General features: G+C 33.5%; 1 protein-coding gene across 5 annotated transcripts in view; it reads right to left on the bottom strand.

Annotated features, from left to right (window-relative positions):
- The window catches only part of LOC143229671 (uncharacterized), a 41,501-nt gene extending 21,334 nt beyond the window's left edge, over positions 1 to 20,167 (bottom strand). Inside the window, exons 1-4 of one of the 5 annotated variants that reach the window (XM_076462326.1) lie at positions 19,670 to 20,029; positions 17,588 to 17,682; positions 9,564 to 9,833; positions 6,619 to 6,781 (exon numbers count right to left, since the gene is read on the bottom strand). In XM_076462326.1, coding sequence (XP_076318441.1) covers positions 6,619 to 6,781; positions 9,564 to 9,829 — 429 coding nt within the window. In that variant the 5' untranslated portion in view covers positions 9,830 to 9,833; positions 17,588 to 17,682; positions 19,670 to 20,029. Of the gene's footprint in view, positions 1 to 3,487; positions 4,341 to 6,618; positions 6,782 to 9,563; positions 9,834 to 17,420; positions 17,441 to 17,587; positions 17,683 to 19,669 lie in introns of those variants that run through there. The other 4 variants (XM_076462325.1, XM_076462328.1, XM_076462329.1 and 1 more) reach the window with 4 other exon arrangements.
- Between the last annotated feature and the right edge of the window lie 7,118 nt (positions 20,168 to 27,285).

Raw genomic sequence — 27,285 nt, 5'->3', positions numbered from 1 at the left:
CGTTAGTTGTTAAAAATAAGAAACAAGCATCAAAGAATTTTGTAAAGGTCTCAAAAAATGTGCTAGTTTAATTTATTGTTTGTTTGAATTTCGCACAAAGCTACTCGAGGGCTATCTGTGCTAGCCGTCCCTAATTTAGCAGTGTAAGACTAGAGGGAAGGCAGCTAGTCATCATCACCCACCGCCAACTCTTGGGCTACTCTTTTACCAGCGAATAGTAGGATTGACCGTCAAATTATAACGCCCCCAAGGCTGAAAGGGCGAGCATGTTTGGCGCGACGGGGATGCGAACCCGCGACCCTCAGATTACGAGTTTAATTTAATGCATTGATATTTAAGTACAATATATATGCATATTTACGTTGTATATTATGCATGCACACATACAGACACGTTTACAAAGTGCAAAGCCAAGGACAGAGACTGCATTATTGTCAAAGATAGCCAATTTCTTGCGCATGCTCTGTGAAACACGAAACGAAACTGCTTTTCTTTTTCTTGTGACGAAAATGTTTCAGCATTTTTAATAACGCTTAAAACGTAAATATCATTATTTATCTGTCTGTTTGTCCGTCTATCCACCTCGGACCAAATACCAAAAAATACGGGGTATGACGCTTTGTATATACTACCTACAAATTACAGCAACGCCTGGTAACTACAACCAGACAGGGTCTATACAGAAATAAATAACGTAAGTTATAGTAGTCTTACATTAAACTACAAAAGTCGTTTTACCCCAGGGCACACAGACGAGACAGAACTTCTACACCAACTGTGGAATACGGTACTATGGTAACTAGAGTAGATTCTTTAAACAAAATTGAACATTTTTTAAATCGAAAAACAATAATGCTGCTGTCATATAGTGTGTGCTCGTGATTACAGGTCGAGTTCGTAAACCATTTCTACCAACACAGGCTCCACAGTGAGTGACGGACAAATTCCACTGCTCGATCAGATAAGAACTGGTGATTACTATCTTTTCTCTAATGTATCCATTGAAAACTAAAGACGACGAGAAGCAGGCAGTTTATTATGTACAGTTTCTGTAAAATTCTGAAACAAAACCATAATGTATACTTATGAAATATATTCCCCTGTTCTACTTTTTTATACGCATTATTGCGTCTATATCTTCTCCATTTAGAAAAGTCAGGTTGACAGAGTTTAGCCTGTATTGACACATCAAAATGTATAGTACCAGAATGATGTGGAAAAATTGATTTTAAAAGTAATATCACGTCGTTGTCCATTCAAGAATGTGATGTCATGGTGAAGATTTCGATTTAGTTTTGTGAACATTTCTATAACCTTAGAATTAAGTTATAGTCGTATCTTAAAGCAACTTTGTCAGCAAAATTAATGTTTATTATTGTTTCAACTTCGTTATCTTCTCTTGCGTTTGTTCTGTTTGTGAATTTCGTGCAAAGCTACGCGAGGACTATGTGCGCTTACCGTCCTTAATGTAGCACTAAAAAACTAGAGAAAAGGCAGTTAGTTACCACCACCTCTTGGGCGACTTTTATCAACAAATAGTTGGAATGGCCGTCTCATTATAACGCTCCCACGGCTAATATTTGATAGGATAGGGATTCGAACCCGTGACCCTTCAAATGCGATTCAAGGGCCCTAACCACTTGTCTTTTCTCTTGCCTTGACTCCATTGCCAGGTGGATTAAGGCGTTCGACTCGTAATCTGAGGGTCGCGGGTTCAAATTCCCGTCATACCAAACATACTAGCCCTTTCAGCTGTGAGGGCGTTATAATGTGACGGTAAATCCCACTATTCGTTGGTAAAAGAGCAGCCTAAGAGTTGGCAGTGGATGGTGATGACCAGCTGCTTTCCCTCTAGTCTTACACTACTAAATTAGGGACGGCTAGCGCAGATAGCCCTCGAGTAGCTTTGTGCGAAATTCTAAAACAAAAAAAAACCAACTAAAACCAAAATAATTACCAGTAGGAAAATTACTAAACTGAAACCCTGTGTTTGGGTACATTGCAACTGATTTTATTTGTCTCGGTGAACCAAAGCCGTACACAGGAGGGCTAATTCCCCAAATTTCTCCGATCCAGACGTAAAAAACAAAAAAACAAAGAGAGAGGCAGAAATTACATTTCTGCAGAAATGGAAAAATGCTATAAATTTTAAATATAAATCAAACGTAGTGCTGGGAGTAACGATGTATTTCGATATTGTTTGTTGTTTTTTTTTGGGGGGGGGTATTTTTGTATGTATATTTCCTCTCCCACGACCCTGTATTAACTGAAGCATATCTACGTGTTTGACAAAATCAGCAATCACCACACTGCCTTTTTTTAATTATTTTGAACCTTATATTATCTACGGAGAAAAAATAAATAATTGAACATTATGAAAATTCAAACTGAAACCAAATTATTTACTTGAAGACATGTTCGACGATGATTTCCGCTTCCTTTTAACCACATTCGCGACTTCTTATGACTATTCTTCCATAGAGTACTTATTTTTATACTACACTAAATAATAAGAGGCATACGTACTAATATCTGAATATTACACAATTTATTGTTTTCCCAAACTAAAACTGTGAAATAAGCCGCTAACATGGGTATATATATATATATATATATATATATATATGTGTGTGTGTGTGTGTGTGTGTGTGTGTATGTGTGTCACTGTATGCGAATTACTTTTATTTGTTTATCATTTTTGAGCTTAGCTGTCTATAATTTTGATTTGACAGACGAAAGGAAGATAGTCAAAAGCACTCACCGCCAACCAACTCTTGTGCTTCTCCTATCTCACATTCGTGTATTGCATCATAACCATGAAATGTAAAACATGTTTTTTTAGGCAATGGGATGCAAACTCGAATTATCGGTTTCATAGTTAAGACACATTAACCTGAAGGTCACACCCGGGCCGTTTCTTTTAATAAGTTACTCGCTTTAAGTTATTTCCTTTAACTTAGTGACATTGGTTATAACTCTGTTTCGTAAACAGTGGCATTGTATTTCCATTTGTGAGTCTCCGATACAATGCGAGCTACGTCACATGAAAACTTTATAGCCAGGTTTTATGCAGACTATTTCAGAATAAAAACGTACGGTAAAGATCTATTTCGTCCAGTGTATTTTCTATAATAACAAAAGTGATGTGTTTAGATTATTTTGGAACTTACTATTCTAATAAGTACAGCTGGTAACTGAGAACATCTTTCAATACTAAAGACAACATGTGAACATTTTGACTGCAATACCAAAATGTTTATAATAACCTGTTTCTAAACTCTTTTCAGAGACACTATAATTTAGTATATAACTTCACACTCCAAGTATAGTAGGTTTTATTATTTTTATTACAAAACACCTTGAATGAATTGGAATTAAACATTTTATAGAATCGAATAGGTTACTATATTATAGTTATTTCGAGTTCACTAGTTTCACATAACTAAACAAATGTTTATGTTTAATTAGTGCACTATCCGAAACTTACGGTTAGTCTTACCTTTCCTTCAACGTTTTGAACTGACAGAAACTGACTTAGGAGCACACTAGAACATTCAGAAGATTTTCCAGAAATCATTGTTCATTAAAATTGTTTTTAATAAATAAATCCAGAACACCAGTCAATAAGTATTACTTAAAGTTGAAAGCAACTCTTGGCATTTTTATCGTTTACCAAAGCTAGACAGATGATTGGATTGCAATCATGCATCTTATGTTTAATAGAATAAAATGTTCACTAGTGGTATAAAACAAGTCTAATGAAAATGTTTCAGATTAAGTACAGTTATCACACGTGAAGTGGGTTGATATTCCAAACTGAATGAGACACAGAATCTTGTAAGATATCGTCCCCTCCCCCTTGTACTTTTACGGACTTACAATACAAAATTGTATTGTAATTATGACTGTCACTTCAGTCATAAATGGTCTTTTTTTCCTCATCACTCTTCACATCTTTTCAATTAATTAACCAGTGTTAATAACTGTTTATTACCTTATAAACCAGCAGCAGTTTTAAAGCAGTTACGCGTACACTGCTTCAAAATGTTAGTAAGTTCGTCAGTATGAGATAACCGTGTCACATGTCTCGAACTTTACAATTACATTTACAAAAATATAAATCATCCAATAAAGTCGGCCAACCATACCTCCAAATTCACTTTTAATCTTACAGATATTTCACAATACACTAAGTAGCAAGCTGTAGAGTGTAGATTCAGATGTTCACTACAGCGACACTGAAAATAGGTACATTAGCCACAACTTTTTCACTGCTAGCTGTTAGACCGACATACGTATCTCTACAGACCGGATTTACATCTACATTCAAGGGTCTTGCTTAAATTACTGACGAGGTTCACTCACAAATTCTAACGCCTAGCGGACAAAAGCTGAATTAGAGAGTTATATAAAACTGCCAAAGTTTCAGACTTATTTATCAAAAGGTCTTTGTTTTTGTAAGCTAACAATAACTTTCAACTTACCGACTTGTTGGTCATTATCCTTAAGGTCTGTATTAAATCATATTAAATAATTTTATGTTTTTGCTTCTTAAAACACTTGGTGAAAAAAAAAAGAGTTAAAAAGTGAGTGCAATTACTCACCTCTGTGTAAAATAAACCAGAAGAGCTCATCAGTTGTAACAGTAGGCTTAACTGCAATACTCGTACGTAATTATTGACTTGTAACTAATAAATATCTATAAGCAGTTCGGTGTATAAATAGTTTAGACAAAAATTGATAAAAATTGGTAATTCTAGAGTTCAAAAGATCCGAAAACGTGCGACATATTTCAGTGTATAATGTATTTGCAATGTTGTGAGAAAGCTTCCAAATGTGTATTACGCCATATAACAATTCCTCTACATTGGTATGAAATTACTGACGTTCGGTAGTATCATAAAAATATTGAAAATATTGTTAACTGTAAGGGTATCCAACTGATAAATGAGTGTACTGTAATTCCTGTAATGTGATTTATGACATTTAGGTACTTCTAGTCAGTTTATTATACAGAATTACCAACTTACTTTCTTACCATTTTTAACACTGAATTAGAGAGTTATCTTACTTTTGATTGGACCGGGTTTCACACAGTGGTTAGCATGCTGGACTATTAATCGTGAAGTTCATGACTTGTGCTTCTTTCTCGTAAGATTGCGCTCTACTTTCTGGCTGTGGGCGAGTTATAAGAGTGACTATCAAACTGAACTAGTTCGAGAGTCGGCATTGGGTGCTGTTTACTATCTGTCTTTCCTCCAGTTTAGAAGTTCAAAACTAGGGACGTCTAGGGCAAATATTTGAAGCCAACAAACAAAACCTTTGATCAAAAGTTATCGATAATAACTAATTTCAGTTTTAAAATACAATGAATTTAGGCAATCACTGAAATGTGAAACTCACGTGACACTTTTTATAAGACTAGTACATGAAAAGGTTTCGTGAGTTTAAACATGCGTAAACAAAGTTATGTAAAAAACGACCAAATATTTTTAGAAACTTAACGTAATGAACATACTCATCAACGTCATGCGCTCATTGTTCTTTCACGTTTCGTTTCTCACGGTCTTTGCCAGTACAGTCGCTCAACAGAGTTTATATAAGCTTGTCTCATTTATTTACTTGTTGAACCTCCAGGAGATTTTGAAACTCCCAAAAGAATGACGATTTTTTGTAAACATAATTATTTACGTCATTAGCACAGTTTTAAATTAACGTTATTTTGTCAGGATTCAAGCATACAGTAAACATCAAATTTATTCAATCATGGCGCAGCGCAACCACACTGTTCGAGTGGACCCCTATATAATCCCTTCCGGTGGTTCATTACTATGCTTGAGGGCTTTTAATTGACACAAAAGTTCAGTCCGTGTTATGTGCACAGCACCTGTCATCCTGCCACATTGTAGCTTTGCACTTAACAAAAAATAAACAAACTTCTAAAGGCACAGAACTGTTATCATTATCTTGAAAGACAAATAAACACGTTAATAGAACAAATACAGAAACTATTCATTTTAACGAAAATTTTCTTTACCTCCATTTGAACACTGTTTTGTACCAAATAAGAGACATTGTTTGAGACAGTTCATCTGTATACGTTTTTTTTTTTTTTTTTACTTGTGTGCTTATCTATACTATGAGTAGCCGCTTTTGTATTAGTCCCAACTGCTCTTGATAAGATGACATTGAAGCACTAAAGCAGATCCATATTCATCGGTGTTACATATAATTCGAATAAGTTTAGATGTATTCCGTAAGGAAGTTACGGTGAAAGCGTGTGCATGTTTAGTATTTATAGAAATTACAATGTATATTTGAAAGTGTGTGTATACAGCATGATTCAGAAGTCTTGAACAATTGAAAAGAGTTCATTGGAAGCTTAATTATCACTGGTTTCTTACTACCTATTTACATAGTCATGGTAAATACAGGACAGCAAGTGATATGCTTTATGCAGGTATCTGCGTCTGTTACATTACACGTATTTCTACAATGCGTTTTTCTCCAAGTTTGTAAATGAACCGACAAACATATTGTCAAGTCACCTGTAATCAGGTGATAAACTAACTCTCTCTCTTACACACACAATAATAGGATAGACATTTATTCAGTTACCTCTTTCACTAGACTTATTGGTAAGTAATTATCGTTTGATTCATCTTCCTCGGGCTTTGATGGTTCCAGTTGGCACCCTGAGAGCGGGACAACATCCATTGGTAGAGGATCATTGACGTTATAGTATACCTCTATTCTTTGAGACTTCAGCGCCACCCAGACTCTGATTGTAAAAGTAAATATTGCAAAATTACAATGAAAATTAAATAGCTAAATGGAGATTGCTTTTAATTTATCTCTTTTATTTCTTTGAAAAATAAATTACAATCAAACTAAAAATACATTAATAAAGGATCATTACAAAATATTTGTTGACAATTAAAAATGTATTAGTTATGTTTACCTCAGAAACAACCTCGAAATATTTCTCAAGTCGCCCACTGACCCAATTAAGTCAGAATGTGTTGATAGTTCTACACTTAGATAATTAAGCTTAGAAATGTTTACCAAGTTATTTTTCAATCTAAATGTACCCAGAATGATTTTCAATTACCACAATAGTAAACGTGAACTCAATATATCAGACTATACTTAAAGACTGGAAATATACGAACAGTGAGAGCGCTCTAGTGACGATTCAGTGACATGTTTGTTTGAATTTCGTGCAAAGTTACACAAGAGCTATTTGCGCTAACCGTCTATAATTTAGAAGTGTAAGACTATAGGGAAGGCAGCTAGTCATCACCACCTACCGCTAACTCTTGGGCTACTCTTTTACCAAAGAATAATGGGATTGACCGTCACATTATAATGTCCCCACGACTGAAAGGGCGAGCATGTTTGGTGTGACAAGGATTCGAACCCGTGACCCTCAGATTACGAGTCGAACGCCTTAACCCACCTGGCCATGCTTGGCCCAGTGACATGTAATAACAACTTTTGTGAAGACGTGCTAGTTTTTATCGTAAATCGTATTACGACCATAATTACTAGTAACCTGAATAAATAACTAAAGAATAATTGTAGTAGCTAACAGTGGCTAAATCTCATATTAATCGTAATTATTAATGCTGAATTGTTTCGATTAAAGTACAAATATTGTGATGTCAGTTTTATTTTATATTATTTAATCATTGTATTCAGACGTTACTTACAGTTGATAATAACTAAGCACAGAATGTGTCATAGGTAAAACATTTGTGTAACCATGCCCAAAATTATCTCATGCCACGCATATGTATAAATAGGTCTAGAATGTACCCCACGTCACAAGTTTGTGTAACAAAGCCCAGAATGTATCTTATATTATTAGTTTCAGAAACTAAGCCCAGAATGTTGTACATATCGATAATTAGGCTTAGAATGTATCACACATCGTACATATGTATAATTAAGCCCACGGTGTCTTCCATATCACACATGTAAAAATTATACTCAGAATATAGCTCTGAAACCGAGTTTGTCATTGACTTTAAACAGTAGTTATAAAGTTAGTCTTTCTAAGATATTAAGTCCAGCCCATATTAATCGTTAATTCAAATGCTTACGTTTTACAAATAATCTAAACCCGGTTTCAATATCCAACTATGTTTAATTTTCAAAAATGTTAATAAACTGTTTTAAGGGATAGAAAATGTTGAGTCTTTTTCAAAAAAGTCTTCACTAAGCCTTTTCAAAACCTAACTTATAAAATACTCCTAAGCTTACTTGGAGTCCAGTGACATATTTGAATTTACTAATGGTGCGAAACTGTTTATATATATGTGTAACGTAGAATGTGTGGGTGTTTTCTTATAGCAAAGCCACATCAGGCTATCTACTGAGTCTACGCAAGAAGAATCGAACCCCCAATTTTAGCGTTGTAAATCTGCAGACTTACCACTGCACCAGCGGGGGACATGTAACGTAGAAGTATAATCACGTAATATATTTGAATATTAATAATTAAATTTTAAATTTAATACTTGAGTTGCAAAAAACAAGTATGTTTAATAGTGTATTTGGTGTGCAATAGTTTGACTGCGTTTGAAAGGTATAGCTAGTATTAATGTTTTTTCTTTACGTAACTTTGGTAAATATTAGTATTAACTTTTGATCAAAGCAAGCTACTTACGTAGATTAGAAGTAAACATGCACCTATAATTAACATAGTCAATTGAAAATATTGTTCACACTATCTTACTTGCAAAGATTAGAATGCATTGCTTTGTCAACTAGATACTTTCACTGTTAGTGATATTTTCGGCTGTCAACCCAATAATACCCCACAAGGTTCCGCCAGCTCTGTATGCTTAGATTATTGCTTTCTACATACAATAAGCTAAAAATGCTGAATAAAAATACTTACTGCAGTGACATTATGAACATAAAATATAATAAATAAAAGTAAGAACTACTACAGTGTGTCCAAGTAAGAACTATTACAGCATAGTAACAATTTCACTTGTTTAGGCCGATAGATACCCTGTTAAGAACACCACACCGTGTTGAAAGTTATTCTTGGCTTGGCTAGATTAGTAGATTTAGGCTAGCTCTAAATCTGTAAACTAAGCTGATAATTTCGAATAATTTTTGTAGGTTGGTTGCAGTTAAGCGCAAAACTACACAAAGAGCTGTCTGTGCTTTACCCACCAAGGGTGTCAAAACTTGGTTTCTAGCGTCATAAGTCAGCAGACATACATAAAGATAAAATTAGTTATAACAAATATACTAATCAATACTGTTAACGAAATTGACCGTAAATAATGGAAAGAGTATAGTGTAGTAAACGTTTCATTTGGCGAAGCCAATTTAGTAGATTCAGGTTAGTCATCAATCTACGAACTAAGCTAACAGTGTGAAATAATTTTAATAATAAAATATAGGATAAGAATTTATTACAATATGTACATCTAGTAGCGAATACTGTTAGTGACAGTAAATATATGATAATAATTGGTTATAAGTAATTCGACGTATTCGTATTATTATACACTTTAGTTTTATGTTATACAGAACTGCCTTACCTTAATCTGTTACCTGTATTAGTTGAAAGGTACAGGTGCCCTTCTTTCATAACACTTGGGTGGTCTGTCAGTGTTACGTCATCTGTTACTGAAGGACTCGAGGAAATTTGCTCGGCATCTGTCGGGTATTGTCGGGCATCATTTGCTTTTGATTCTTCATTTAAGAAAATCGGTAAAGTGCTTCCGTTAGTAAAACGAGCAGTAACGAGGTCTTCAGTTGACCTGCTGATGGATAACCGATGACCTTTTCCAAGACAGGACTTCATTTCTCTGGAATCATAAAACTATTCTAATCAATGACTGGTGGGTAAAATTCAAACACTTTAAACGTAATGACACCTCATAACTGCATACGTTTCAGCTCTTGATAAAATATTTTCAGCGGAAGATTTAAAAGCTTGTGATTTTATTCGTGAATTAGTAACCATAGGATTACACGCTTCTAGTCTACTGGTATATTATGGCTTTCCGTTTACGGGTCATTGTTGTCACGCCCATTACTAAATCTTTATGGACTCGATGTAGTTTGGCGGATATGTTCCTAAAGTTGCATGTATTACATATATAACAGAAATGTTGTCCTTTAAATTTGTGATGACAGTTGTACGAAAACAAAATTAATTAAACATTATAAAGTATTCTAAATATTGGTCGAACAGATACCATGTGGATCTATTATATATTAAAAAAAATTGCTTTAACTTTATGTTATTTGTGAAATAGATTTTTTAACTGTTATTTTCATATATGAAACTTTCTCTGTTACGAAATTGGTTAACTGGTGCTGAAAATTGGTTAAGAACAACAACGTACCGTGTAAATCTAATTAGTAATACTCGAGTGTGGATTATAGCAAACTTATTTGTAATTAAGAACAAAGTTATACAATGGGCTATCTGCGCTGTGCTCATTACGGGTATAGAAACTCGATTTTTACTGTTGTAAGTCCGCAGACATACCGCTGAACCACTAGGGTCTAGTAAACTTGTTATTTAAGTAAACGTCAGCCAGTCAGATCACAAAGTTAAAAATTATAAAAAATTAAATCTACACAAGGGAATCTCTTGTGACTTCACACTATGATGCTCGAAGTTCAGAAAATCATTCAATAATTCAACCAAAAGTGGTCCAACTTTTTCAAACCTTCAACATTTACTTATTCGGATTCAATCTTTCTATGTACTTTTTTCAGTTTTAATCTACGATTAAAAAGTGTTAGTGTCACAAACGAATTTCATTCAGACACAAAATAACAACAATAAAATTAACTGCGTGTTCTTTGTACTCGCAGATTGGCGACGAGAAATACATTTAAACTAAAATACACCAACGAAAACTAAAAACTTTACTTCAGATCAAATGTAAACCCTGATGGATTAGGATATTTGTCCAGTTTTGTTTAACAATTCAGTAAAAGGCGTGTTATACACCCGTGCCTTCCCAAAACACGACAAATCATTGACACACAAATACATTGAAAAAGGACAAAGCTTATAATTCCCTTACTTTCCGACACCATCGTTGGGTTCTGGTTTTCTGTTTACAAACACCTGAAACTTTGCCATTAGTTTATGTGTAGAAAAGGAATTTTCTTTCTTCAAACAAACATTTCGAGAAATAAATCTGATAAAAAATCAAAGTTGTTGTCATTACGCAACTGTTCCATTAACGGATTTCACTAACGGCCTAAGCCAACAATCACAATCTGATGACGTAAGCAGCTTATAAAACAAAACGTTAGATGACTTCTCAAAGACAAATTTACCGATGATATTTTTTCTTATTGAAAATAAGTATCCCACCTGAAAAAACAAAAACAGGCTGGGACTAAACAACAGCCTTAAACTTTTCACTGATTCAAAATAGTGTTATTGTTTTTATTGCTTTGTAGCTTTTGTTTTGTTTGTTTAGAATTAAACACAAAGCTACAGTGGTGCTCTGCCCACCACGGGGATCGAAACCCGGTTTTTAGTGTGTAAGTCCGCAAACGTACCACTGTGCCACTGGAGGGCTGCTTTGTAGCCAAACAGTATAGAAAAACTTTTCTCTGTTTGAAAACTAAACTCCGTTAATATTTTTATTGATTAATAGCCAAAAACTGCTCCAAAAACTTTCACTTGCTGGAAACTAAAGTGTAATACCTTTATTTGTTCGTAGCCAAACAGTACACTAAAACTTTTCACTGGCACAAAACTAAAGTGCTAATTTTTTTCTTTATTCGTAGATATTCAAATTTTATTTAGTGATTTTAAACTAAAATACGTGCTAATAATAAAGTGGTAATACTTTTCATTGATCTGAAACGAAAACATTAGTACTTTTAATTGAATCAAAACTAAAACAAAGCGACAAAATGTTTCTCTAATAAAGAAATGCTTTCAACTTTAATCCTTATGTATTCCACCACGTTGGGTTGTTTATGTTTATCGTCAAACATATACACAATGGGCTATCTGTAGTTTACTCTTCGTGAGTATTGAGGCCCGACGTTTTGTGTTATGAGCTCTTAGATTTTCCTCTGATTCACAGAGGACATGTTGATTTGATTACTAATAGTAGGTTAAGTGCGTGTTTTTCTTATAGCAAAGCCACACCGGGCTATCCTACTCGGCCTTATCGAGGAGAATCGAACCGCTGATCTTAACGTTGTAAATTTGAAAACTTACAGCTGTTCCACCGAGGGACTGTAGGTTCAGTACCAACCATTCCGTGTTACAGTCTAGCTTCATGTAATCAAAAACTATTTTCAAACGAATTTGGTATTAATATATTAATATTTTCTTTAGCAGATAATTTTCTAAAAAAGAAAAAATCTTTATCACAGACACTTCACGAAAATTTAATCAAATCGACTTTGTAATGTTTTAACGTATTAAAAGAAATGAATTTGTCTCACGCTTGAGACATTGTCTTAAAATAGTAACTTTTTGTAATTTTATCCAGAAACTAGTAACGCGTCTTCGTGCTCCGAAGTATTACTACAAGCAAACCTCTCTGTTTAATAACTAAATTACAGTTTTGTAAACACACTTTGAAACAAAAATTAAAAGGTATTGTAACAAAAGTGTACTAACAATTTGTAATATGTTTCTGAAAGACAATAACCACGAATCTGTTATTTTAATGCCAATGTGGTTTGTATTAGATTATTCACAACGATTAGATACACATACAAGTTTGATAATAGTGAATGAGTAGAGATTTAAATTCTTAAGTATTTTATCTGTTTCGTTTCTATCACCATCATGCGATTTTCTGTATGTAGAAACGTATCATCGATTTGTAATACCTCAATTCAACATTTCAGTTCCTACAATTGTTGTAATATGTGTATTAGAATGATGAAAGTAGAAAAATACAACCGTTATATTTTAAACGCAAAGCTACACAATTCGCTATCTGCCACATATACTCACCTCAGGAATCAAACATCTAATTGTTGCACCACAGCTTTATCTCAAACGCATACAACTGGACTAATTTATACAAATTATTTGGTTCCATTTACTTGTCACCATGCTTTTAGAAAGTATCCTAAACTTTTTTTATAATCGTTGTTGTCGTTGTTGTTTTGAATTAAGCACAAAGCTCTCAATGGGCTATCTGTGCTCTGCCCACCACGGGTATCGAAACCCGGTTTTAGCGTGTGAACTTTTGTTATAAAGCAACAAGAGTTATGAACGTTTTCTGAACAATGATTTTCAATGCCGACTGAGAAAGACCTTATAACAGTCGATAATAGGGAACTTATTAACTTCCTATATAAGGAAATATCTTGGATACGCAGTGTTTAAGTTTCTTGTGGAAAAATAATAATAAATTATATATATATATACTAGCATATGTCCGTTGAAACAATTCAACAGTAATTTTCCTAAAAATTGTGATGAATTAATACAAATAATTAAATAATGAATTAATACAATAGTCAACCCTTTGAATCAGAGCCTTATCTGCAATATGATGTTCTAGTAGGCAGTATACAACAGTATTTTGTCATTTCATATGTTATTTCAATTAATATAATTACATTGTATTTGTTTTTAAGCAAAGGAGATTAACTTCAATGCGTTTGTAGCAAAAATGTTTGTGTTTCAATACAATATGTGCATCCAGCACAATAGAAGGCTCAGGTTCGCTAAGTAGCCATGGAGATTTTTAAATTTGGGTGTCAACATTCCCTCTAATTTTACTGAGTGCAAGAAAGACCGATACCGAAGTGAGCGCTTTATCACAGTTGTAACTTCTATAAGAAGCGTCAAAGAGGAAATATTCAATTTAACTTATTTATTCGAAATGGTACAACCAAATTATGCATGCAATAGTACCGATATGAAAAAATTAAAATAAAAAAACATATAAACAGAATAACAACAAATATATGCTCAAACATGTTTTTTTTATTTACACTTTTTTTTTCTGTTTATGTTATCTTAGTTTACTTGACTGGTCTGTGGGTATCCGCTTTTGATATTCCGATAAATATATACGAATATTTTTTTTTTTTTAAATAAGTGGTTAACATATCATGCACACACTTAAATATCTTTGCAATTCAACGGATAGACACATGAAAGTTTCTAAAAGTAAAGGATATAATTTATACGGATATAAAAACAAACAATAGTATTAGAAATTATGAATTTTAAAATGAAACACCTCATTTTGGCCTACAGATAATTATATAAAACTGCCAAAGTATGGATTAAATTTTATAAATTTGTAATTAGGGTTTTAACTCTTCTTTTATTTTTTATAGCAGGATCCCTACTTCCTTTTCAAATTCATAATTTTTAATACTTTGGTAAGAAACAGCTCTAATAGTTTTATTATGTAAAATTTAAAAATAATGTTTGTTGTTAGTTATGTTTCTATGTGAGAATATGTCAGATGTAATCTGTGTATTACTTGTCACTTTCGGAGAACACCACAGACTTAGTTATAGCAATAGTTTGCATAACCACACATAAAAGGAATTTGTGGCATCTGTGCATTTAAATTGTAAATCCTTCTGTTTACTTAAAAACTCATTATTCAGTGAACTGCTAACTATGCTAACTAAACTATTCAGTGAACTGCTAACTGTGCTAACTAAACTATTCGGTGAACTGCTAACTATGCTAACTAAACTATTCAGTGAACTGCTAACTGTGCTAACTAAACTATTCAGTGAACTGCTAACTATGCTAACTAAACTATTCAGTGAACTGCTAACTGTGCTAACTAAACTATTCAGTGAACTGCTAACTATGCTAACTAAACTATTCAGTGAACTGCTAACTATGCTAACTAAACTATTCAGTGAACTGCTAACTGTGCTAACTAAACTATTCAGTGAACTGCTAACTGTGCTAACTAAACTATTCAGTGAACTGCTAACTATGCTAACTAAACTATTCAGTGAACTGCTAACTATGCTAACTAAACTATTCAGTGAACTGCTAACTATGCTAACTAAACTATTCAGTGAACTGCTAACTATGCTAACTAAACTATTCAGTGAACTGCTAACTATGCTAACTAAACTATTCAGTGAACTGCTAACTATGCTAACTAAACTATTCAGTGAACTGCTAACTAAACTATTCAGTGAACTGCTAACTATGCTAACTAAACTATTCAGTGAACTGCTAACTATGCTAACTAAACTATTCAGTGAACTGCTAACTATGTTAACTAAACTATTCAGTGAACTGCTAACTATGTTGACTAAACTATTCAGTGAACTGCTAACTATGCTAACTAAACGCAAGAAATAAGATACCATGAATCATATTTACTTTAGCATATCTGACTTTACAAATAAGCCTAGTCTTGTAAAACATGTAGAGTATCAAAAGTAGCTACACCACAAATATCCAAAAGACCAGAAAGTACAACCTTGCAAATCAGGAAAAAATTAGAAAGCTAGCTGAACAAACAGTTAATAGTCGAAGACAAACTTTTGAGAGACAAGGCATCTCTTGAATAATTATTTACTCATGAGAGCACCTGACAGTTATACACATAGGTAGTATATATAACAACGTTTCTCCGTGAAGACTTAACTGGAACAATTATGTTAATTGTTCTATATCCTTCCTAAATGTTACCAAAATAAGAAAATTAAAAGTAACATTTATTTCACTTAGAATCTTTAATTCATGCTGTATTTGAGTATTATCGATTGTGGTATCCAGATTGTTTAACTATGTATAAAGCATGTGATGTCACGATTAAATAAACAATTGTAATTATTGCCATTATTATTCTATCATGTAGATCATCATATCTCTCTTCTAGTTTGACCAGATGTTTGTGGTACTTGCATAACTGTACCTAACAATTGTTTTTACTTTACTAACGGCATTACTTTTCTTCATAAAAGTCAATAACACGAGTGAGAGGAAAAATGACAGTTGTAATTAATTATTGGTGATGCACCATAAAGAAACCTTTACCGTGTGTCGGTAGGACGGATTGACTGTAATGTATATTATATTTAGAAATGTAGGTAATTTATACTATTAAATTTGTTATGTAAAATCTTCGTCTATTTACTAAAATTGTAGAAAATTTTGAGTGTAAGAATCAACAATGTACGCTTGTATGTAAACACTGATGTATCGTTTACATTGTTGATTAAACCTAAGTTTTCAGAAAATCTCTTCAAGCCTATAAATATAATCAGTACGATGCACCAAGAAACAGTATATATTGTTGGTTTGCTACAGTTCATGTACTGTAAGTTTTAGAAGCTGTAAATAACTGTGATTAACGATTATTATTCGGTAACTTTAGATATTTTGACCAGGAACGTTTATAGATTTCGAAAATTACGAACCATTTAACATCAGTGAGTCCACATCGGAGATTAGTATTATTACAAAATATTGCATAACTTTAGCGGTAGAGTAACTCAGCGTGGCTGGCTAAGAAGAAAGAATACGGAGCTAGTTAGCTCCCAAGTAAGTGAAGTGTACCTACTTAAACTCGAAATTAAGTTGCTTATAGCGAACCCTCAATAAGATATCAAGGAAGTTCTAAGCCAGAAAGAAGATTCAATATTATTTGTAAATTTGCAAAACCTTTGTACATAAATCATTATTTGCAATAGCTATTATTATCAATTATGTTGTTGTTTCTATATTAAAATATATTTGTATTAAGTAACAAAATTGTGTGTGTCAATATTGTTGGCAAATATTAATCTGATACATATCGACATTTATTTAGCTCCTAAACCTAAATTACAAGTTAACTAAGTTCCAAGCTATTTGAAATTATAAATACATTACGACACGCGGATTTTAGCATTTTATATTGTTGTATTGCAGGGTGGGGTATTGTCATTTCGGAAAGCTGCATAATCTAAACTTTGTTAATAGCCAAAACAATTGAAATAATATTTGTGTGTATTTTTGAACAAAATATTATGTTATTCTGTATATATAACAAATTTACCATTAAACCCGAAGTACCTCTTATATATCTCATAAGACGTTTGTTTATTTGTTTTGAATTTCGCGCAAAGCTGCACGATGGCTATCTACCCTAGGCGTCCTAATTTACCAGTGTAAGAATAGAGGGAAGGCAGATAGTCATCACCAACGACCTCCAATTCTTGGGCTACTCTTTTACCAAGTGGGATTGACCGTAATATTATTACGCCCACACAGCTGAAAGGGCAATCATGTTTGATCACAATGTTGAAAAGTAAAATAAAACCACAACAAAATATAACGTGAATACCTTTACGACATATTCATTTATCAATTAAAAGCAAACTAAATTCAATCATAAGATCCAAGCAAAATACGAATTTCACTTTCTTTTCAAAGTTTGTAAGTAAAAGGCATATTTTCATAAAATATTTACCTTGGTGTTTAGATCCGTCTTGCATTACTTTTCAAAACCTTCAGTCCTTTCAACAACTTATCTTTATGTAGAATAAACAAAGTAGATACGCCACTAATATCTAAGATCCTAGAAAGTGGAATTTACCATTTGTATGTATTGAATCCACGGTTAATTTAGTAGCTTACCTTTAATTTTATCCTGTAGAGGGTTTGTGGATACCATACATCAAAATTACCTCATTCGCTCGAAACAAATGAATACAAGGGTGCAGGATACAACCCTAAAAACACAAGGAAAGCTGAGACTGAATGTTTATTATAAACTCAAGAGGTCCTCGATAGTGTCTGCTATTTCAGAAACTCAAACAGACAAAACGGAAATATTATGTCTGACGAAGACCAGACCAGGTTGCTTAACATTTAAAACACTTCTAACCAATAGAAAGTTATCCACCCATGCGGAAATAAAAATGGAGTTACTTATCTAACTATGCATCTATAATTATCCAGGTTAATGTCAACACATGGAGTTAGTGCTAAAGCTACCAAATCCACTTCAATTACTTATGAAGTATTCATTCTAAAACACACGTGACGAACACACTGATCTCAATAACTGGAGAGAGAAACAACCAACGTGTGTATGTAGTTCCTAAAAGTGAGGTCATATAACGTTACGCTTAAACAATTAAGCCACTGTGAGTTTGAGGTCTGCGTTTGCATGCGTTACATGTATAAAAAGAATTCTCTAATATGCATTGCAAGTTATTTAAAATTCCATCAAAAAACAATAACTTACCAAAAACTGACTGTTCGACAGGTAACCTAGTGATAAAAATGTGTTAAAATGTTTAACTTTTAATAAAAAATATAAACCTTTTATGGGGCAAATTCTTGCGGAGAGAAAAACAAAAGGAAAAATAATGAACCAATTCACAATAAAACATTGAAATGTTGAGTGTACTATTAAAAGTTCAAACAATCATACTAAATGAAAAAGTTATATAAAAAGAGTTGAAGTAAGATGATAAAAAATGAAATTTCAAGTGTTAAAACAAAATTAAAGAAAGAAAAAAATGGGTATAAAAAGAACAGTGTTTCTGTGTAATAGCCGAACTGTTTGTAACATTCGGTAAAAACGGTATTATTATGGTAATAAATAGGTTTCGTTTGTTTTTAAATTTTGCGCAAAGCTACACGAGGGTTATCTGCGCTAGCCGTCCCTAATTTAGCAGTGTAAGATTAGAGGGAAAGCAGCTAGTCATCACCACCCACCGCCAACTCTTGGGCTACTCTTTTACCAGCGAATAGTGGGATTGACCGTAACTTTATAACGCCCTCACGGCTAAAAGGACGAGCATGTTTAATGTGTTGGGGTTTGAACTCGCAACCCATTATGTGTCAAGCGCCGTATAAGATAGTATACTGGTTATACCAGTTATGTTGTAAGCTGGTAGTTCATTCATAGTGGATATTGTAACATATATGATTTGAAGGTTTAACATGAAAATATTTCTTCCTCTCAAATAAACTCCAAACAAGGTAATGTTTTGGATCGTGAGAGATTCAGACTTCATCGATATCAATAACATATAGCTAATTAAATACATACATTTTTTTAAGTTTGGTATTTATGAAGAATTAACCTTTGAGGTTTACCATTCATACGGGCTCTTCTTCGGTAAAATATAGTGGGATTACCAATTCTGATGATTGATTGGTCAATTTATAAACCTTTATCTTTGATTGTGAATTATGTGCTAGTTTTTGACCTACTTCTTGTTCTAATCGTAGAGTTCTTTCATCTTACTGAAACATAATAGTCTGCCAGCTCTGTGTAACTGTGTAACTCAGTATACGCTATCATTCTTAACTCGAAATAACCAATCACGTATCTCCTACGAGAACCTTACTGACTATGATATTATAATTTAGTAAGCACAATAATAATCGTAATATAATATTAATCAAGCATAGTTTTACTGCTTTCAGTTCTGCTATCGTTTTAACAAATACACAGATAAAAACACATCAAATTATATTTTACTCGTTTCTTAAGTGTCCTTAAAACGTATTATTATTTCAATTATAGCCTTTAGTAGTTTTTTATACATTATAAATTATTAACAAAATGTCTATGTAAGAAAAAAAACACGAAAAAATATATTCGCCTCTAAGCCAGTATCATTCATTTTTGTATATTTATGGTATGTTTTAGAATCTTTTCTTGAAATTAAAAACCAAGTAAAAGATAAGAAACATAACAACCTTTTTTGGGTTGCTGCTCAAAGCTATCCGACGTCTTTCAACATAACACTGGGCACAAGATAAAATCGCTCAAATAAGGATATCTGATCACCATAGTATCTGTTTGGTACCAGTAAACCGAATAACGTTTTAACTTGTCACAACAGATGACGTTACCTTAGTAACTCATCTAAAACGTCAAACACAAAACACACTACATAAAAATCAGATAAGATGATGCTTCAGTGGGAAGAATATTACGCAACTACGACACGAAAGTACTTCAGTTAGAACTCCTTATACAGTTCACAGGATGCTCATATAAATAAGCTCACCAGTAGGGTAGGCCCGTCAAAAACTGAGGTGGAAACTAGGTCTCCGTGCCTGTTCACAAAGTGCACGAGTGCGTCCTGCCGATGAAAGGCGGCGTGTTATTAAAGCTATAATAGTTTGAAATAAGGTCTTCCCGTGTAAAGAAACTCACTAAAATACGAGCTTGCGCTTGTCTGCATTTACTGCAAATGTAAACTGGTTACGCACGTGGCTTCACCGTTATCATCCCACCTCGTATATCATGCTGATAAAATGGGGCATTTCATATTTATTATTTAGATATAACTTTAAATTTAATATTTTAAACTATGTGAACCACTATAATGCTCTGTTATAAGAGCAAAAACCTTATAGTAGAAATAAAAGAAAGAGATGATCTATTATAATAATTGTCAGTTTTTTGTCTCTTGAAATGATGTGCGCGCGAAACTCGTTCAACGAATGTAAATGTACTTTAGCAGACATTTCGTGAAATAACATATTAAAATCTTATTAAAGTGTTTAAAAATGTCTAACGTTAGGTCGTAGAATAACAGTATAAGTTTATTTGTTGATAGTACTGAGTGCTGTAAAGATGAGCTGAAACTAAACTAAACTATAGTAAAGAGTATACACAAGTTACTGTGTTAATTAATCTCTTTATCTGATATAGGTCCTACTTAATAAAAGTTTAACTCATGTTAGGCCTAAGATATACAATTAGAATTATTTTCAATTATTATAAAATTCATACATTTAATGAAGCAATGTTGTAATAAAGATACTAATATGACTAGAAACGTTTTGTGCGTCTGTATTGATTATTATTATCAATCTAAAATAGTTCAGAACACGCTTCCATTCAACGGGGGATGTTAAAGTTTGTTTGTTTCTTTTTGAATCTCGCGCAAAGCTACTCGAGGGCTATCTGCGCTAGCCGTCCCTAATTTTGCAGTGTAAGACTAGAGGGAAGGCAGCTAGACATCACCACCCACCGCCAACTCTTGGGCTACTCTTTTGCCAACGAGAAGTGGGATTGACCGTCACATTATGGCCAGGTGGGTTAAGGCGTGCGACTCGTGATCTGAGGGTCGCGGATTCGCATCCCCATCGCGCCAAACATGCTCGCCCTTTCAGCCGTGGGGGCGTTGCAACCCTCTGATTATGAGTCGAGTGCCTTAACCACCTGGCTACGCCGGGTCAGAAGTTATAGTATGGGTAACTCACGCGGTAAAAATTCGTGTACCATCTGTGAAATATTATTTATAATTTCTATTAGAAAGTCAGTTTTTTAACACTCTAATTTTTATATATAAATCATTAAGCCGAGAAAAATGGTTGAACTAAAAATGGAGTATTAAAGAGACCGACCATGACCTAAAAAATTATATGTGCAACGTAAATATAAAATTGTAGAATAATCACACAGTCTTACTTAAGTTCTGAACAAGGAGCCTAAAGTGCCAAATAGCATGATGGTACGCAATAGGATATCTGTGCTCTGCCCACCACGAGTACTAAAACCCAAATTTTAACGTTACAAACTTACAGACTTTCCGCTGCGCCAGTGGGAGGGAGCAACAAGTTTGAAATGTAATATCTCTGAAGCATTTTGAGGCACAGTTTACAATAAGTGGGGTACTAGGTGTCAAATAACTTTGGAAATACATTTAAAAATTCATAAGGAAAAAGAAAAAAAGGTGTTGAAGTGAAACCGGATATTTGTTTATTCAACTTATGGTAACATTTAAACCTATTAACATAACAGGTCAAGATTATAATTGTTTCTGCAAAAAAAATCAAATTGTTGAAAAATTGGTAAAATATAAAACATGTAATTAATTAAAAATGCCAAACTGACACTGTGGATGTTTTCGATACGATATAAAATCGATAGTTATCAAACAAATGCTCCCCAGTGTCACAGCGGTATGTCTGCGGACTCACACCGCTAAAAACGGCGTTTCGATATCCGTGGTGGGCAGAGTACAGATAGCCCATTGTGTAGCTTTATGCTTAATTCTAAACAATCAAACAAACATTTATATTTTGATGGTATTTAGTAAACTCGTATTTAATATTTTCTGAAATCAATAACTGAAAACTTAAAACACTTAGTGTAGATTATGTTGTCTTTTTTACTAATAAATAAAATGACTTAATATATTTTTGGATAAAAAGCCGAGGATAATCTCACTGAAAATGTGTCAGAACTGTGAATTCGAGGATTCCCAATTACAGTCCCATTGCCACAAAGAAATCCACTCCGCATTTTAGGCTCATTAGGTGCAGTATAAGAATAACAGTCGAATCTTATAATTCGACCAATAATCCAAGAATTGGTAGTGGGTGTTGCCAACCAGCTGTCTTCGTTGTTGTCTGTTATTTGAAAACTTATGCGCATATGGCTCTAGAGAAGCTTTGTAGGAAACTTTTGAAACAAAGAAGTTTTTATCGTAACTCTCTTTCGGATATCTGTTAAAATAACTCAGGTACATAAAAAACGAGAAGAAAATTCAACTTAATGAAGGATCAGCTGTTCCACGCTGCTAATGTTTGAAGAAACCACACAGACTGTCTATGAATCGTCCCATAATTTTATCAAGAACTTTCACAGATAATCCACTTTCAAGAGAAATACGGTTACTTCTCAAAAATAATTTGACATTATACACAGGAGATTCGCTCTGTGGAAGTAGGAACTGCCGAATTTTTATAGTTTACATATTAGCTACGATCATCGCAGGTTTCAAAGTGTTATATATACTAAAATTTATGTTCGTGTTAATAAATGAAGAAAAAGCGCGTGAATGAACACCACCTCTTTAACCTTGACCCGGCATGGCAAGGTGGGTTAAGGCGTTCAACTCGTAATCTGAGGGTCGCGGGTTCGAGTCCCCGTCGCACCAAACATGCTCGCCCTCCCAGCCGTGGGGGCGTATAATGTGACGGTCAATCCCACTATTCGTTGGTAAAAGAGTAACTCAAGAGTTGGCGGTGGGTGGTGATGACTAGCTGCCTTCCCTCTAGTTTTACACCGCTATATTAGGAACGGCTAGCACAGATAGCCCTCGAGTAGCTTTGCGCGAAATTCAAAATACAAATACTCTTTCAGCCAGGGAGGGGGCGTTATAATGGGATGGTCAATCCCAGTATTCGTTAGTAAAAGAGTAGCCCAAGAGTTGGCGGTGGGTGGTGATGACTAGTTGCCTTCTCTCTCGTCTTACACTGCAAAATTAGGGACGACTAGCGCAGATAGCCTTCGTGTAGTTTTGTGCAAAATTGAAAACAACCCAAACCAATCGTTACCCTTGATGGTTTATTTTCCCAGACAACCAGGCCAGAAACAAAAAAATCTCGCACAAAAAATATATAAAAAATAAAATTAGGGTACAAACTGCAACGTACGAATAAAAAAATTAATCGTAATGAGGGACGTACATTTATAATTAAGACTCACACAATGGCAAGTGCAATACTGTCTAGATTTCGTTTCTATTTAGATGTCTTACTTGTGAAACAAAACTAGAACTAACATATGAAAATCAGAAGCAGGTATGGCTAATGAAGTTGTCCTAATATTGCTTGTGTAATGCCCCCATCTTATTATACTTTATACACGCATCCGTTTTGTTTTCTTTTCTAGTTAAGAAAAACGTTATTAAGACTATAAGTTTATGGCGATTAACAGTCAAACTTGATATCACTTCAGTTATTGTATGAAGTGATGAATATCAGCTTCTAATCAAAGCAAGCTATCTGCTTAGAATGAATCTACGATTTAGCCTGGTACTGGTATTGGCTATAGCTAATGGAATAAGCTTTTCTTACACTCTTTCATCTCGATATTCAGCCTTTGATATTTACCTCTCATGCTGGATTTTTCCCGATGGCATGTATTGAGACTACTCGTTGTAATAAGCTGATTGGTCAATTTATAAACCTTTAGTTTTCATGTGAATTATGTGCTTACTATTTGTTCTGATCTCAGTGTTCTTTAATTTTACAACTAGAGAACCAGTTTAAGTTCAGAGTCAGATTTATTTTATTTAATATTCATTCCACTGCAGTTTAATTTGATCATATGTTTAATTTATTGTATAGTTATTATTGCCGTATATGTATACGTGTTAATTTAACGTCATATTTGGTTTGTAATGCATTTTTGTGTTTTCTGTTGCCTATCTGATTTTTTCTGTTCAATTCGTCATTTAAACGGTTTTGTGTTATATTACCAAATGAATCCACGATCTTCCTGTTGTCTGTAGATCATAATGCCCCACGTCAGATAGTCGTGAAAGTGGAACACAGTAACAATGAAAGAGAGAGAAAAATATTTCCATGAGCTTAAAAAAACCAAACAAAAAAACCAGTGTGGGTGAACTCAGCAGACAATCCGATGTTGCTTTGCTATAAGAAAAAACAACAACAAAAAAACACACACACACAATGTGACGATAGAAATTCCCAATAAGCCGTGACCAAAACTTGGATTATAATTTACACTGGTCAGTACAATCTGAAAAACACTTTCCATTGAAAGCAAAACGAGTACAACGTCTGACATGGTCAACCCAGGACTGTGAGATGTTGAGGTCAGGTGAATGTTTTATGACTTCCAGTGTTGCACAGTTCTTTCAGTTCTTGCACAGTGCAAAGGAATATTTTTTTCTACTCTAACATCTGACAAACATTAAGCAAGCCAGATCTTAGTGTTTAAATATAATAACTTTTAAACCGAAACATTAGTACATTTTGTGTTGTAAGAATAAATGCTACTCTTGTTATTTCATGTTAAAGAAACTGTTGCCAATCTGTTTATTTCACTTCTCTGAGCTGGATTCATTTTATTCAAAATCTTTCTTTTCGAGCCACCTGTTATCTGCAGACTTTATAGCTTGCCTCAGGACACCACTATACCTGAATACCATAAGAAGTAATAGTTACACTTCAAAGTTGTTATTCCAGTCGCTATAATAATTAGATACCTGTTTGAATAGTGAAACACAAGATCTAGGTCAATAAATACTCCATTACAAAAACCAAAATTACAATTTCTATCAATGTAATAATGTACACGTTATTGTCCCTGACTGATATGCTTCTAAAGTGGTCGCTCAGTTCTGTTAATAACCTGAAGTATTCACCCATGTGCTAGTCACACAACCTAACTTTGTAACATGGTAAGAACAGAAAATAAATGGTGTAATTAAAGTAATCGATATAAACAATTTTTTTATTTTTAAAATTTTATTTGAAACCACTCTAGTAATATTTTATTCCTTTTTTTTCATTTAGTAAAATATCTCATAATATTGTATTAAGTATTTGAAAAGTAATAAAGTTGTGAAAGAACATTGTGTTCATAATCTGTTTTTATTCATTTATTTTATTGGTTCCAGGTGGTGACCAAGTGGTTAGCATGTTGATCCGTGAAAAAAGAAGTTCCATAGTCCTCATCTCATTATCATATAAAAAGGAAAAAAAAAGCTTCCTATTTTGAAGCCGTGAGTGTGTTATAAAAGTAACAGCTAATTCCGACTCTTCTGTCCAATACGTTTCTCAAAGTTAATGGTAGATAGCACTGTCTAAACTAATTTTTCTCTCTAGTTAATCACTTCAAAATTGGAGACGATTTTGATCGAAATTCGACAAATAAACAGATTGCTTTAAATTACTTTTTTCTCTTCATTGTTTTCCCTCTCAATATTCTACAAACAACTATCTGGATGCAGATGATGAATGCTAGTTTAAGGTGTGGAACATTACAGACTTGAAGGGCTAAATTTATTCGTAATTTCTGTCTTTTAGTTCTAATGTCATTTGACAGATTGTGTTAACCCATATTTTGAAGATATATTGGTATTCCCAGATTTTATCTATAATTTGTTTTAATTTGTATGCAATTTATACTGAACTTGGACGTTTTGTAAAGCTCAATGAATGTTTCTTTTACTGTAGAAGCAATATATTGTCCATTTAAATATAAAACGTAGCACATGGAATGTTTTAAACTAAATATTTGTTAGTGATTATAACAAGCTTTTTTTTAAGGTTTAACAAGAGTAAAATCTAGCTGAAATGGAAAAACTCTTAAGTCAAATAAAATAGACAAACTGAAAGAACAGGAATCACAGATTAAATATTTTTCTGTTATATTTTCTTTTCTCCGCAAGGAAAAATAAATCACAAGAACATTCATAAAACAAAATAATCAGTTCACGACTTTTAGGGTAAAGGAAATTTAATATCACAGTTAATTTCCAGCACTAGAACTAATCTCATAAAAGTTGAAATATTAAAACTATTCACAACAGCAACAAAATCTTGTTTTACCAGTCATTATCCACAACCACTAGGTGGCGCAATGTCTAGACTAGAGATAAACGTCTTAACTTTTTGTTACTAAAATATCATGTACGATCAATTTGCGATTTGAAAAAAACGTAAGAATTCGAAGCAGAACCTGAATAACCATCTCCATGAGCTGTCTCTTCTTGAGAATAATAAGTTTTAAAAAAGGAAAATTAGGCATACTATTCACAGGCAAGATAAAACTGGTGAATGCAAAAGAGGTGTTTAATGCCATCACTCAAGAAGACAAATTATTGCCGTTTTAGGTTACACTTTCACTGAGGGCAATGACTTGACTTACAGCATACGCAACACTTTATGTGAGGCACAGCTGTGGCTCGCTAAAGCTTGACTCTCTACTATAAGTGGGTTTGTCGTAAATTGTACATATGAAAAATTTAGTTTATTACCATGAATATAAATCAGTCCTCAATATGTGTATACATATGTATACCAGCGAAAATTCAAACTGATCCTAATCAGGCTTAACTGCTCCATTCCAAAAACATGTTTATATGTGTATATTTTGCAACGGATGTGCTATTATACATTTATTTTAATGTCGTTGTTTGTTTTAGTTAAATTTATATTTAGAAATGTACGTAACTTACTGTGTTAAATGTGCCTTGCGAAATTCCTGCTTATTTCCTAAATTTGTAGAATCTTCTACAAGTGCAAGAATCAACAATATGTGTTTTACGAAAGCACTAGCGTATTGTTGGGCCAACTGAAAGATCTAGAGTTTCGCCTTAATTTTATAAACCGATGCTTCAAGACAATACAATTGCTGCTTTACTACAGTTGATATACTATAAACTTCAAAAGCTATAGCTTCAATTAACGCTTATTATTCGGGAAACAACTGATACTACACCAAGAACGTTTATACGTTTTAAACATTACAAACCGTTTAAGTACACTGGATTAACTTCGAACGTTAATATTTCTACGAAGACTTTGTAAAACTTCAG

This window comes from Tachypleus tridentatus, chromosome 10, assembly GCF_004210375.1.
Source record: "Tachypleus tridentatus isolate NWPU-2018 chromosome 10, ASM421037v1, whole genome shotgun sequence".
NCBI classification, from domain to species: Eukaryota; Metazoa; Arthropoda; class Merostomata; order Xiphosura; family Limulidae; genus Tachypleus; species Tachypleus tridentatus.
The sequence above is the reverse complement of the archived record's forward strand: the minus strand, read 5'-3'. Positions and strand labels throughout refer to the sequence as shown.